This window comes from Gallus gallus, chromosome 2, assembly GCF_016699485.2.
Source record: "Gallus gallus isolate bGalGal1 chromosome 2, bGalGal1.mat.broiler.GRCg7b, whole genome shotgun sequence".
NCBI classification, from domain to species: Eukaryota; Metazoa; Chordata; class Aves; order Galliformes; family Phasianidae; genus Gallus; species Gallus gallus.
In genome coordinates, this window is record NC_052533.1 from 266,369 (window position 1) to 281,651 (window position 15,283).

The 15,283-nt window shown below is 64.6% G+C and overlaps 1 protein-coding gene across 5 annotated transcripts in view; it reads right to left on the reverse strand.

The window, feature by feature from the left end:
• The window catches only part of AGAP3 (ArfGAP with GTPase domain, ankyrin repeat and PH domain 3), a 78,399-nt gene that overhangs the window by 58,960 nt on the left and 4,156 nt on the right, over positions 1–15,283 (reverse strand). The window contains exon 1 of one of the 5 annotated variants that reach the window (XM_015281027.4): positions 1,619–3,672. The exons of the other annotated variants lie outside the window; for them this stretch is intronic. Within the exon in view, the coding sequence (XP_015136513.3) occupies positions 1,619–3,191 (1,573 nt within the window). The 5' untranslated portion in view covers positions 3,192–3,672. Of the gene's footprint in view, positions 1–1,618; positions 3,673–15,283 lie in introns of those variants that run through there. 5 annotated transcript variants of the gene reach the window in all.

A 15,283-nucleotide genomic window follows, 5' to 3' on the forward strand; every position in this document is an offset into this window, starting at 1 on the left:
GCTCCAGCCTGCAGCAGAACAGGGCAGAGGTCCCTGAGCTGCGCACCCAGGCAGCCCAAGCAGGAGCAGTGCTGCAGTGCTCCACGCCCGACTGACAGCTCACAAAGCAGCGCCCATGGGAAGTGCTCGGCGGGACATCGGCTCTGCCCTGCAGCCCCACTGCTCCGCAGCCCCGCTGCTGCTCCTTCCCTTCTCACTGACCCAGGAGCACATCCTGAGCAGGCAAAGCAGGCAGCGAACAGCAAAGTGGGTATTCATAGCGAGCACCAACCCCAAGCACAACCTGTGCGGCCCCAGCAGTGCCGGCCGTGCCGCAGCAAGCAGAGGTGCCGCAGGCAGCCCACCCTGCAGGGCCAGCAGCGGCATCACGGCAGCCAATGGCCCCCGGCAGCACAGCCTGAGCCGGGCGCTGAGGCAGCTCAACCCGCGCCTGCCCGGCGAGGACACTGACGTGGGCACACAACCCCAGCTGCACCCCTGGGAACGGCGCAGTCAGGCTGGTGGCTGCGGGCGCAGCTCCTGCCGGGAGTCAGCAGCAAGCAGCAACAGATCCCTGCTGCACCTCCCGGTCGGGTACACCCACATTCCGCAGCCATGAGTGCGGCCTCCGCTCGCCTGGGAACCTCCTGCCATGCAGGGAGCGCGAGGCCGGGAGCCGCGATGCAGGGAGCACCAATGCAGGGAGCTCCGATGCGGGGAGCGCAGCCCTGACGCCCCGCAGCACACCAAGGCCACACGGACAGCCCAGGACCGGCACCTGGAAGGCACCGTGAGCCCCAGGGCCGCGGGGATGAGTGCGCGGAGCTCCCCACGCTGCAGCCGGGCTGCTCCCACGCTGCCCTGCAGAGTCTGACCCCGCCGGAGAGCGCCCGGGCACAGAGCTGCCCCGGAGCCGCTGCCACAGCGTCAGCAGCACGGACCTTACGATGGAACGCTGCGCAGCTCACGGGCGCCTGGAAGCGCAGCGCACAGCCCAACCCCCACCGCCGCTCCATCCGCAGCGTTCAATGCCTTAAAAAGCCCACGGGCGCCGCGCGCTCCTCCCAGCCCCGCGCCCGCTGCCGTGGGGCCGCGCGGGGGAACGGAACGGGGAACGGCACCGGGAAATGGGGCCCGGGAACGAGACTGGGGAGGGGTGCAGGCAGCGCAGCTCCACTGCCAACCCGGGCAGCCCCAGCACCGGGAGCGCAGCCCGCGGCAGCACGGCCTGGAGAGCCCCGGCGCGGCATCGGCTGCTGAGCCCACCACGTGCCCGTGCCCCACTGCAGGCCCCGGCCCGCCCCGCTGCACCCACCGCACCCCACAGACCGCCCCGCGCCCAGACTGAGCTGTGAAGGACCCCGCGCAGCGCCCCTCGGCTCTCGCGTCCTCCAGCCCCGGCCGGGACCAGAGCCCCCCCCTCCCGCGAGCGGGACGCCTTTCGGTTCCCTGCGCCGCCCCGACAGCCCCGCACGAGGCTTTCCTCCCCCCGCCCCGCCGGCTCCGAGCCGCCTCCCCCGACCACCGCGCACGGGGGCTCCTCGGAACGCCCCCCCGGGCACGGCGGCCGACGCAGTGACGGCGGCCGCCCCGCGATGCCGAACGGCGCCCGACCCGACCCGGCGCCCCCCGCACTCACCCAACGCTCGCAGAGGACCGCCGCCCAGCAGGACGGGGTCGTTGCCGCCGCGGGTCTCCTTGGAGCCGGCGCCGCGCTCCCGCCGTCGGAAGCGGCTGGTGAGCAGCTTCCAGAGCCCGCCGGGCGGCCCCGGCTCGGCCCGCAGCCCGGCGCGTCCCAGCTCGGGGTACAGCAGGTCCCGCTTGCTGGGACAGGCGTGCAGCGATGCGGCGTCGCCCTCGCTTTTGGTGCGGAGGCGCGCGGGGCGCAGCCCGCCCGACTCGGAGCGCCGCAGCTCGTGGCCCCGGCGCAGGCGGAAGCTGAAGCTCTTGCGGAGGGCGCTCAGGTGCCGCCGCGGGCCGGGGCTGCCGCGGCCGAAGAGGTTCCAGCGGCGGCTGCCCCACAGGGAACCTCCGCGGGGAAAGCCGGGGCTGTCGGCGGGCAGCGGGCGGGCGGCGGGCAGGAAGGTCACGCTGCCGGGCCGCGCTCGCTGCGCCCCGCCGGCAACGGGCGCCCCGCCGCCGTCCCCCTCCTCGCGGCGGCGCGGTCGGAAGAAGTCCAGCAGGCCGCCCCGGGGGCGCGGCGCGGAGCCCAGCAGCGCCCCGACCCCCGGCCCGCCGCCCGGCGCGCAGAAGCTCTTGGGCCGGCGCCGCTGCTGCTGGGCGGCCCCGAGCGCGGCGCGGACGGCGGGGACGCCCTGCAGGTCCAGCGATTCGCACACGCTGACGGCGCGCCGCGGGCTGGGGCTCGGGCTGGGGCTGGGGCTCGGGCTCGGGGGGCCCCGCGCCGCCCCGCTCCGCCGCCGGCCCTCCGCCATCGTCACCCGCGGGGCTGCCCCATGGCCGCGGGCCCCCCCGCGCGCCGCCCGCCGCCCGCCCGCTCCCACGCCGCGCCGGCATGCCCGGGCCGCGCTCCGGCGCGCCGCCAGCCGCGGGGCGGGCCCGCCCCGAACGCGCCGGGGGGACGGGACGGGGACGTGGCCGGGGATGGGGCCGCCCCGCCGAGGCCGCGCCCTCTCGGGGCCTCCGCGCCCCGGCCTCGAGCCCGGAGCGGCCCCCCCAGGCCGCGGACGGCGGAGCCCTCCGGCCCGGAACCGGCGGTCGGCTGCCCCGGACCCCGCGAGTCCACCCCGCCGCTCCGCGCCGCCCGCCCGACCCGCGGCCGCCACGGGGGGGCGCTGCCGCCCGGCGCTCCGCACTGAGGCGCTGCCCAGGACGGCCGGCAGGGGGCGCTGCGGTCTCGGGCCTCGGCTCCGGTGCCGCCCCCGGACCGCGCAGCGCATCGGCGCGGGCAGCGCAGCTCTGCGGGACCGCGGGGGGCGTTCGCAGCCACGCAGCCCCGCAGCCCCGGCACCGACGGCACGGAGCCCGCCCGGCCCGGGGCCGCCGTCCCCCCCTCCCTCCGTCCCCCATCGGTGCCCCCGCCCCCTCCCAGCACGCGGACCCCTCAGCCTCTGTGCGTCGCTGTGCGCGGAGCTCCCCCTCCCGCAGCGCACAACATCCGCGCTGCCGTATCCCAACCGACACCCGCCTCTCCAACGCAGTAACACAGCCGTGTTTCCGCTCGTGAGCCGATTAAAGGCAAAGGGTTCCATACGCCGCAGTGTCGGCTTAAACCCCCCGCATTGCTCCTGCAGCACGAACAAAAGACACAAATAACACAAGGGCAGGCGGCGGTGGAGGGCTCCAGAGCCGCAGGCGGAGCAACCAACGGGGAGGCCGACGGTGAGAGCCGCGTGCGCTCACGGACGGCCACGCTGCACCGCCCCCACCGCAGTCCCACCTCCCCCACTGCCGCCGGTCGGGGCCGCACGCGGCACCGCGTGGGGGTGATGGCCGCCGAGACCGCGGGACAGCAGCGAGACGGCCCCGCACGGCAGTGAGGCACAGCCGGGCACAGCGCTGTGGCAGCGAACATTTGGCTCCCGTTAACGGAAGGACGTGAGAGGCCAAGGAACAGCTGCACGGACGGCGCCGCGCTGCTGGCTGCTGCCCAGCGCTGCTGCGGGGTGCGGCCCGACACGGAAGGGCAGAGCTGGGGCTGCTCCGTGCGCCCCTCCAGCAGCGCCAGCGTCGGGCACGGACACGCAGGGAGGTTTTGCTGCGGGAGGATCGCACCGTGGGACGGCTGCGCTCAGCGCCCCATCCGATGGAACGTCTGCAGAGGGGCACAGAGCCCATCCGACAGCCTGGAAACGCGGCTAAGAGAGCCCTCTTTGGGTCCTGGAGCCCCTCCCACCGCCACTTACAGCAATCCTCTAGCTTAACCCAGCAGCAGCAGAGGAAGTGAGAAATGGAAACAAACGGCAAAGGGGTGAACCTAAGGGATGGACGGAGCAGGAATAGGATGCAGAGGGCAGGTGAGAGCACCTGCAGGTCACGGGACACAAAGCCTCCCAGCCATCCTCCCCGCCACCCCGGCAGTGAGCAGCACTGCGCCCAGAAACCACATCTTGTCGAAACGCAGACCCCCTTGGTGCAGAACAGAGCACGGAGCTCAGCAGCAATGGTTGTAGGCAAGGAAACAGAGCTCTGAAGGTGGTGCATCGCCTCGGCACCGTGCACAACCTTACAACACAGCAGGCGGTGAGAACATGCACTGAACACACACTGTGGGTCCCGGGGCAGCAGAGCCACCTGCAGCCCACCCTGCAGCCCACCCTGCAGCACCTCCCCAGCCACGGCCCCGCGCCCCACTGCTGCCTGCACGAGGCAGCGCACAGCAAGCCCAATGCCTGCAGCACCGGGCGGCCATCAGCCTCAGCCTGCAGAGAGCTGAGGGGTCTGGAGAGCCTGAAAGCACTTCGTACAGTGGAAGGAGGAGACGTGCCAGAGGTGAGAGCAACAGCTGTGTGCTGGGCTGCTCAGCAGCTCTGAGCACTGCGGGGCAGTGCTGACTGCTGGGAGCTCCCAGGCTTTGAGCCAGCGCCACTTCTGGGTTCTGATGGCTCCTGAGGGACACTGAGAGCTGCCACGAAGGGGCGGCGGGGTGGGTGAGGACGTGTGCTGTGATGAGCAGGCAGCCGGGGCTCCCGTGTTGGTGCGGTTTGACAGCCGTGCTGTGCAGTGAAATGACAGCACAGGAAATGGCAGCAGTGCCCGCAGCCACGCGTCGGTGGGTGAGCACGCAGGCTGTGCCCCTCCTGGCTCTGCCTACACCTCTGGTGGCTGCTTTGAGCCACGGAGCTCAACAGGGCTGCTCTGAATCGGTGCGACCTTCCCCAGACAGAGCCTTTGCACCCCCATCCCTGTGCTGCTCCCACCCATCCCCACCCCCGGGACAACCACACAAAGCCCCCCCATGCAGTCTCGGCGAGGCCTCACACCCACCCCTGCCGTCCCACGAGGCAGGGCAGCCCAGGCCCAGCAGCTTCACGAGCTGCCGTGATCAGTGCCCACAGCCCCACAGCAGTGGTGGGGCTTCACGCAGAGGTGTGCAGAAGCACAGTGAGAGCGCAGGGTGGCGGAGGGGCAGTGATGGGGCTCCAGCACTGTGTGCTGCTCCAGCCCGCCCACAGCTCAACCCGACGCAATGGAACCCAACACACAGAATCATTGGGCTATCCCACGTAACCCAACAGAACCCAACGCAACCCAACACAGCCCGCAGCCCCCGTCGGCCCCCAGCACAGCCCCTCACCTGCAGCCCCTCCACGCTGACAGCACTCAAGGCTGACGATCATTCTGCAGATCAATTCCTGAAGCCTTACAAATGGCCAGCAGTGCCTGCAGCCGCTCTGGATCCCGTGCTGCTGCTCCCAGAATAGAAAAGTAACCTCGCTCCCTGGCCAAGTCCTGGCTTGTTAATTCAGCTTTCCTCTGTAAAGGCAGCCAGCCCAGCCTTTCCGAGCCCTCCCTCACTGCTCAGCTCTCTCCAGCCCTAAAGCAGCTCTCTCTCAAGCCAGCTGTATAAACGCAGCACAGACGAGGCTGGCGAGCCCTGAGCAGTGCAGTGCCCACCTGCGCCTCATCCCACAGACCCCAGCCCGGCTGCAGGACCCACCATACCCGAGGTGCCCCTGCTCCTCCCGGGACCAGCGGGGACAGGGATGCGCCCACAGCCGGCAGCTCCTGGGGCAGGTGAGCAGCTGGGCAGGCTGCTGAGCAGCCCCGCAGTGCCTGCAGACACAAAGCACAGAACCACAGAGCCATTCACGTTGGAAAAGACCTCCACAACCGAACAGTCCAACCTGCCCGGCTGCCGGCAGCGCACCAGGAGGGCACTCTCAGCCAGGAGCAGATGTGCAGCTCCCATGCAGTGCTGTGCATGCAATGTGCTCCCGAGCAAGGCAGTGTCTGTGCAGAGTGAGCCAGCACGGAATTAGAGGCTGTGTTAGAAACCGTGTGCAGAAGTCCCGTGCTGAGATGGAAAGGCAAATGCACATTCATGGGCAAGAGGCTGTTGCAACTAAAACAATCATAGAGTCATAGCATCATAGAATGGCCTGGGTTGCAAAGGACCACGGTGACCATCCAGTTCCAACCTCCTGCTGTGTGCAGGGTCGCCAACCAGCAGCCCAGGCTGCCCAGAGCCACATCCAGCCTGGCCTTGAATGCCTGCAGGGATGGGGCACCCACAGCCTCCTTGGGCAGCCTGTTCAGTGCGTCATCACCACCTTGTTCAGTCTCAGCATTGCTCTCTTGTGAGCAAATTCATACAACTTCTTTATTTAAAGACAAAATAATACGAGTAAATGGTAGTGATGAAGTTATGTATAACAGCAGCCATCCATCCTGCATAATGGAGAGAGATGGAACCGTGAGCTGGGCTCCTGGTGCTGCAGCCCCGCTGCCAGCCGCACACCCCATCCCTCATCCCACTGCTGAGCCCACCCGGACCCCTTTGGTCCCTGACTGCCACACTTCCCTGTGGGTCACACACAGAGCTGAGGGACGCTCTGCTGCCCTCCCTGTGGCACCACAGAACAACGCAATCATTCAGGGCACAGAAGACCTCTGAGATCCCCAACCGCAGCCTATCCCACTGAGCCCACTGCCTGCATCCCACAGCTCTGGGCACCCCCAGGACGGTGACCCCCCCCCCCCCGGCAGCTGTGCCGGTGCCCGACTGCTCTTTGGGGAAGAAATTGTTCTTAATACCCACTGTGACCCTCCATGATGCAATGTGAGACCATCCCCTCTCATCCTAACAGCAGTGCTGATGGCACACAGCAGCCCAATGCGCCCACCTCATACCACAGCCAGCACCAACACGCAGCTTTCCAGGCCGGGGACGGACCCCCCCAGCCCCTTCTTTTGGTGCCCGCGTGGCACAGAGCAGTGCGGCACTGCAGGGCTGGGCAGTGCCCGGAGCGGCCCTATGGCACAGCCCACGGTGTCCCGGCTGAGCCCAGGGGATGCGCACAAACACCCGACACCAACCACAGTCAGAACAAAGCAGGCTGTGGCTTTCTGCCTGCGCTCCCACCGTGCCCCGGAGGCTGTGCTGTGACCGCAGACACCTCAGAGCGGTGCATCGCTTCCTCCCCAGAGGCAGCTCCCCAGGGGAGCCTCTCGGTGCCGTTTCCCTGCGGAGATGAGCCCATAGGGACCCCCCCCAGGGCCGACCGCAGTGGGGGCGGATGCAGCCCGCAGCCCCAGGAGTGCTTTCCGCGTGGTTGGGGCAGGAGGTGGTGATGGAAGCGCTGCTCCCGCCGGGGCTGACAGCACAGAGCTGAGGCAGCACGGCCAGCCGTGCACACTGCGCCCCGGGCCGGCAGGACAGCCCTCCCCCAACCAGCAGAGGGACACGGAGCTCCTGCCATGCCCTGCAGGGATGGGGGCTGTGTGTGACAGCACAGCAGCCATCCCCCCTCCATGGCAAAGCCCACGTTGCTCCCACCGGCCCGAAACGGGGCCAGGATGGTGCAGAACCCCGGTGGAAACCCAGCTGCTCCGGTGTCATTTTCATTTACAACTCCATACGGAGAACCTCATCCTGAATCCATCCTACGCCTCTCACACTGACCTGAAATTGTTCCATCTTATCAGGAGACGGCTCATAGAGTCACAGAATTACTGAGGCCAGAAAGGACCTCCGAGACCCCCAACCCCACCCCCGCCCCGCCATCCCCACCGGCCACCTCCCAGCATCCATCTGACCCTCCCAGTGCAGCTCCATCCCAAACCAACCACAGTGCAGTGCAAACACGTTGCTCACACGGCAGCTGTTTGTGGCTGCTGTGCCCAACAGCTGCAGTCCGTGCTCTGAGGACAGACCCATCCAGCACAGAGCAGCCCTGCAGCGCAGCCCCCACGGAGCCCTGCTGGGCTGCTGATGCACCTCGTTCCATTGCTTAACTCACAGCTTTGGTTCATGTTCAGTAACGTCCACTTCTTCTGCATTAGCAATATACATAACAACCTCCCCGTCCCAAGCAGCCCCTCCTTTGTATGCCATTAATGGTGGCACCTGGAAGTCCTGGGCACAACTGAGGCACTCTTCACAAACGTGTCATTATTGCCTGCTTTTTCTGTTTATGTTTTTCCTCCTAAATACATGCGGCCTACGTAATGCTTTTCTTCAGCTCTGTGCTGCCACTCCGACACAAACAGCAACAGGGTGAGAGGGGGCAGCCCCGTGTTGTGCCCAGGGAGGGTCAGGATGGATGTTGGGAACAATTCCTTTTCCAAAGAGCCGTTGGGCACCGGCACAGCTGTCCGGGGGGCAGGGGGTCACCATCCCAGGGTCACCACTGGGGATGTGGTCAGTGGGCACGGTGGGGTGGGCTTTGATGGGCATGGGAACCTCAGAGCTCTTCTCCAGCCTTACAGCCTCTGCAGTGTGCTGACATTCATTGGATGCCCATCAGTTCAAGCTGTCCGTGCCCGCAGGTTGGCGCAGCCAGCTCTGTGCTGGGCAGAAGCCCTGTGAGCACACAGCAGTGCTGGCGCTGCTCAGCCCCACGCGCACCCAGCCCTGAAAGCCGTCCTGCTGACACCAGGCAGCGGCTGCAGGACCAGAACTTCTGCCCAGGAAAGGCCGAGAGGGGCACAACCCCCGCCCACGTGCAGCAGTGGCTCAGCCACGGCACGCAGCAACAGCCGGCAGCGCGTCCTGCAGCCAGCAGGGCAGCAAACAGGAAAGTCAGGCCGGGCTCCGTGCGGAACAGCAGCTGGCTGGGAGCATAAAGGGTGCATTGAGTTGGGGTTGGATGGAGGGCGGCCCTCGTTGAGCGGCCTCTGCTCAGAGTGCAGAGCGCAGCACTGAGCGCAGCACAGAGCGCAGCACTGCAATGGGGAGCGCTGCAATGAGCGCAGTGAGTGCAGGCAGCACTGCAAGGAGCCATCAGAGCAGCTCCAGAGCACTGCTCAGGGTAATGAAAACAGAAGGACCTTAAAATGCTGAGCAACCAGGAGACTGCAGGTGGAGATCAGCGTAAAGCGCAGAGAAAAGAGCTCATTTTGCATACAGAATAATGAGCCGCAGCTCCTCGATACCAGAAATGAAATCCCGAGGTCATTCTGAACACTGGCAGCAATCAGAAAGCAAACAGAGCACGGGCAACTACTGAGAAGAGAAGAGAGAACAAAGCAGGAATGCAGGGCAGCTCTGAGCAGCCCCATGGCTGCAGCCGGAGCTCCGCGCAGCGCTCCCAGGCAGCCCCCGCACCGACCCCAATCAGATCCCAAATCACACACAGCGACCAGGAAAGCTCTGAGAAGGGCAGGAGGTGACCAAAGCCTGGCCCAGGTCCTGCAAGCAGCCTGAGCAGGGTGAGGGTGGGGGAATGAAGTCTGCAGTGCTGGAGAAGGAGGAGGAGGAGGAGGAGGAGGAGGAGGAGGCCAACAGGGAGCACTGAGTTTGCTGCTCCCTCCCAGTGCCATCCAGAGGACAGCAGTAGGTGGTGGTTCCTGGGCAGGAGGTGGTTGTGAAGCAGTGCTGCACTGCAGAACGCCTCGCAGAGCGCTCAGCTGATGGGGCCAACTGCAGGAGAAGGGCCACAGCCCCACCGTGCCACAGCGGGGGGTCCCGCAGGGCAGCACCGGGCTGCACCCACCCCAGGGACACGGCAGTACCACGCAGTGCCGGCACAGCGGGGCGCAGCGCCCCACCGACCCCATGGCTGCAGTGGGGGTTGCAGTGCCGCCTCCCGGCACCCGGAGCCTATTTATAGGAGTTTGAGCAGAAGCAATTTACATCTTCATAAAAACGAGGTTAGGGCAAAATAAGGGAGCTCTGCCAAAGCTGCACAGCCTCTGCTTAGCAATGGGAAGGGTGAAGGGACCTCCGAGCCACAGAGCTGGAACCGGGGGGTCACACCTGGACAGGGACCTCAGTGCCCAGGAGTGTGCACTGAGCTGAGGGCGCACGGCCTGCAGTGCAGCCCACACCCCTCTGTGCTCACTGCTGGGGGCTGAAAGCTCCCGCATCACACGGCACCAAAGGAGCCCCCAAGGCAGAGCAGCTCCCAGCGCCCACCCTGCAGACGTGCAGATGGATGCGGCCACAGAGCGGCTCCTGCCCCCGCAGAGTGCTGTAACACAGTGAGCCACATGGAGCATTGATTTTAGGACTTCTCTGCTCCATGCGCCTGACTGACAGCCCTACTGCTGCTGCTCAGGTTTGTTTCCATGCAGTCAGTCGTGTTACACGCACAGGAATGCTCCCAGCTGAAATCCTCCTCCCATTGAGTCCCATGCGTTGCCATTGATAACGGATCAGCACAGATGTCCCCGTGCCACATCCCTGCGCCCCTCCGGGCTGGGAAGACCCACTCAATATTCAGTGCACCAAAATGATCTCCTGGACCCGAGCTGCAGCTCTGGGGCTCTGCAGAGCAATGCAGCCTCCGACGTGAGGCCCCACGAGTGCTGCCTGCATCCCCAGCACAGCAGCTCTCCATGAAGAGCTGGGTGCTCTACAGCTGTGCCCACATGGCTCCGGGCTCTGCCATAGCATCACATTCTGCCTCAGTCCTAAGCTCACCTGGCTCCTCCTGCTGGGCTTCGTGCTGCCCTCCCCGCCGCCTTCCCCAGGCTTTACATCTGTCTATGCCTTATTGGTCACCGCTCACATTTTTAAGCAACGTTAGAGTAATTACAGGCATCAAAGCCACACAGTGCTGGTGGCGGCGCTGTCAGACCCACAGAGTGCTGCACTCCATGGACCCAGAGCCATCCGTGCTCGGAGAGGCACAGAACGGTTGGGTTGGAAGGGTCCTTAAAGGTCACAGAAGCACCAAATGGTTGGGTTGGAAGGGTCCTTAAAGGTCACAGAAGCACAGAACAGTTGGGCTGGAAGGGTCCTTATACATCACAGAAACACAGAATGGTTGGGTTGGAAGGGTCCTTAAAGGTCACAGAAGCACCAAATGGTTGGGTTGGAAGGGTCCTTAAAGGTCACAGAAGCACAGGTTGGGTTGGAAGAAGCCCCCACCCCCCCGCCATTGGCTGGGTGTCCCCCACCAGCACAGGATGCCCAGAGCCCCACCCACAGCTTCGGGCACCCGCAGGGATGGGCAGCACTGCCGCAGTTTGGGCACTGTGTGGCTCAGTGTCCCACCACCCCTCGCGTGGTACCCACACGCCCACAGGAGCCCCGCAGCCCCTCCTGGTGCGAGCAGCCGTGGTGGAATGGGGCACGCTGCAGTTCTGAGGGCCCAAATGGAGCACGCCCGCCCCCAGCCTCACGTCTTCATCACAAGATCGTTCCATTTCCATGGAAACGGCAGAATTAGAGCCTTGGATTTAAAGACAATTACCAACACGGGCACGCAATGGCTGAGCCCAACACTGTGCCATCCCTGCCCTCACAGCTCCCAGCCCACGGCCCCCCAGGGCCACACTCCACCACTGACCCCATCACTACAATGAGAGTGGGCAGACGGGTAACAGCACCAACAGCAGCACACTGCACGCACTGCTGCCCTCTGCACATCATCCACCACCTCACCCGTGCCCTGGGGCTGCTGGGTGCCCAGAGCTGTTGGGTGCCCTAGGGCTGTTGGGTGCCCAGAAGTGTTGGATGCCCTGGAGCTGTTGGGTGCCCAGAGCTGTTGAGTGCCCGGAGCTGTTAGGTGCCCGCCAGCCCCACTGCTATGCCTGCAGCCCCCAGATCTGCTCAGCACCACCCCACCCTGGGGGCAGCAGCCCCCCCTCACACTGCAGGGCCCCATCAGCCTCCCTGCACAGCCGTGGGGCCCTTTGCAGGTTCTGCCCACCTGGGAATCCATGCAAACCAAAACCTCGTTAACCACGCACTCATTTTAGCACGCTGCCTTGGCTGGGAGCCCTGCGCTGCACATCAGGAGTGGCACAATGAGCTCAAGGAGAGGAGGGCACGGGGCAGCACCACGGCTCTGCACGGGGACGTGGGGTCCCCTCGGACACCTCCAGCCCCACTGTCTCTACCACAGCAAAACAACGACAGCAACTGGGCTGAAGACGCAGAGGAGCTCAGAGGCCATTAACATCCAAATGCCAAAAAAAGGGCAAGAAAGGAAAAACAAAAAACAGAGGAGGAAACAGATGTCGGTAAGACGTTGGGCAAAGGAAGTACCAAAATTGGTGCAGGAAGCTGAAAGCTTTGGGGGAAAACAGAGCCCATGACAATGGGCAGCAGGAAGCAGCAGCCCTGCAGGGCACCGCGGGACGGACGTGCAGGAAGCACTGCAGGGGGCGGTGCGGATGGGCAGGCAGTCACCATGCACAAACAACCCCGGAGCCACGGGGTGTGTGTGCCTCCGTGGATAAAGGAAGGACAATGTCATTGGGGCAGCGTTTGAAATCGACAGACACACAGCTGGGATGGGATGGGATGGGATGGGATGGGATGGGATGGGATGGGATGGGATGGGATGGGGTGGGATGGGGTGGGATGGGATGGGATGGGATGGGATGGGATGGGATGGGATGGGATGGGATGGGATGGGATGGGATGGGGTGGGGTGGGGTGGGATGGGATGGGGTAGGATGGGGTGGGATGGATGGGATGGAATGGGATGGGATGGAGTGGGATGGGATGGGATGGGATGGAGTGGGATGGGATGGGATGGGATGGGATGGGATGCTCTCAGAACAGACCGCTCTTGTAATTTTCAGCACGTGCTGAAGTGCCACACTGCAGCCAAGCAGAGATGACTGAGATGGAGCAGAGCCTCCTCAGCACGCAGAGATGGGGCACAGCCCCCCCGGTAACCCCACACTGCCTGCCTTGAGGCAAATCCCCTGCAAAATCAGGGCAGGGATTAACTGGAACTGCTGTTTGTTCAAACAGAAGTTTGGGTATAGAGCCGAGTTCAGCCTCGCGTGTGCTTCAAGTACAGCTGATAAAGGCATCTCTGCATGTGCAGGGAGATGAGGCTCCATCCAACACGGCTATCGCTGATCAGCACTGGGCACAGAGCTGTGGGTGCCCCATTGAGGCCGTGCACAGCACCCCAGAGCTGCAGGGGTTGGGAGGCACCCCTGGAGCTCCCCCCCTCCATCCCCCACAGCAGCTGCACAGCATCCAGGGGGGGTTGGGATCTCCACAGGAGACTCCCCCACCGCTCTGGGCTCCGTTCCAGGGCTCTGCCACCCTCACAGCACAGCAATTCCTCCTCACGTTCAGATGGAACTCCCTGGGCTGCAGTCTGTGCCCACTGCTCCTCATCCTGGCGTTGAGCACCACCAAACAGAGCCCGGCCCCCTCCCCTGCACCCTCCCTTCAGATATCCATCAGCTGGAGGTGCTCCAGGCCCCACCACCCCACAGCCCTCTGCTGGGCTCTCTCCAGCAGTTCCCATCCATCTGGACCCAGGCAGCCCCACACTGTGCAGCACTCCCAGTGTGCCCCCCCAGGCAGAGCAGAACACCACACTGCAGCCTCAGCCCTCAGCCACAACTCCACACACGCATCAGTCCCTATCACTGCCCAGCCAGCATCCACCTCCCGACAGCATCCCAGCAGGGAGCTCCTCCACAGCCATGTGAGTTGGATGTGAGGGGGAAGTTGTTTGCTATGAGAGTGGTGAGGTGCTGAACAGCTGCCCAGAGAGGCTGTGGATGCCCCGTCCATCCCTGGAGGTGTTTGAGGCGAGGTTGGATGGGGCCCTGGGCAGCCTGGGCTGGTATGAAATGGGGAGGTTGGTGGCCCTGCCTGTGGTGGGGGGTTGGAACTTGATGATCCTTGAGGTCCCTTCCAACCCAACCATTCTGTGACTGTGATTCCCAACACACACAACGCCCCGTGCTGCTGCTGTGCCCCACCTGCAGTGTCCGCAGCCCCCGACCCCCCCTGCACAGCCCAGCAGAGGGTCAGGCGGCGGCAGCGCAGAGAAGCGCCGTCCTGCAGTGCAGGAGGAAGGCCGGCACACAGCCCGCAGCACGAGCTTATTGGAAGCAGAGCTGCCGTAACAGCGTTGCTGGGAGCTGGCAGGTCCTCAAAGCTGATGGAACAACCAGAAACCATCGCAGCGCAAAGGAACACAAGTGTGGTGAGAGCCCCATTTGGAGAGCTGGCCGGGCTCCTTGCTGCGCTCAGACACGGGATGCTGCGCACACAGAGTGCCAATTAGGTCACATTAATGAGGATAAACACAAAAGAGCGGCAGCAGCCCATGACTGAGCTCAGGAGAGCGACTACAAAGGAGAGACAACGAGGAGCAAAGGCAGGGTTCATTCTCACACATGTGGGTAACAGATGTTGGAACGCGGCACTCTGCTCTGCCCGGCGGCCAGCAGGGGCGGGCGGCACCGAAACTCCCCATCTTTGGGTCACAAAGCAGCAGGGTCAGACTGGGATGCAGCTCACCCTGCAGGGTCAGACTGGGATGGACTTCACCCTGCAACGCTCCATCATCTTCAGAACCGCAGAGCAGTCGGGAGCTCACAGCCCATGGAAGGAACTGCGCCCACCTCTGAAAGCGCACCGAAGGACAGACCCGTTGTAGGCTGGGATGGAAGCTGATCAGAGACCCACACTGCGGGTATTTAGCAAAGATAACTCCAAGGTAGCATCAGCACCCCAATGGGATGAGACCCCCCGGGCTGGCTGTGTGACTGCACTGCCAGCCGTCCCCCAGCCCTGCCGCCCCCCCCTCCTCCTCCCTCTTCGCACTCCTCCTGGCCTCGTGTGCTCATTTCATTCCTGCTCTGCCAATGACTCAGTTCTGCCATTCTGTTCCCAGAGTGTCTCTGCCCAAAGCCAAACCTCGCCTGCTCCCTTCCAGCACTCCGGCAGCATCTCAGCTGCAGCCCAGAGCCATGCACGGAGCTGCCAGGACCACGCACGGAGCCTCCAGCCCGCGCTGCACAGCTGTGGTCCTCCTTCACTGCGCACGAAGCACAGCTGCCTGCCCTCACCCCGTGCCCACCCCCAGCAGCCCCATCCTGCAGCCGACTCCCCTCCCTCCCACCTGTGGTGGGGATCCCCACTTCCCAGCTGCTCCATTCCGAGCTCTCACCTCTCTGTGTTCTCCCACCTGTGATCAGTGCCAGAACAGAGCGATCTGTAACAACCTGAAATGCGCTCCATCACCCCCTGTGTGACCTTACCCAGGTGCTCCATGTCCGGCAGGGGATTGCAATAGATGACCTTCCGAGGTCCCTTCCAACCCCTGACATTCTGTGCTTATCTGAGTGGTTAAAGCAGGGTTCATGAAGGGCAGGACTCGCTGCTGGGCGACGACCCAAAGCAGGCAGAAAACAACAGCAGGACGCAGGTGGGCAACGGCCGCACTGCTGTGACCGCTTTGGGACCCAT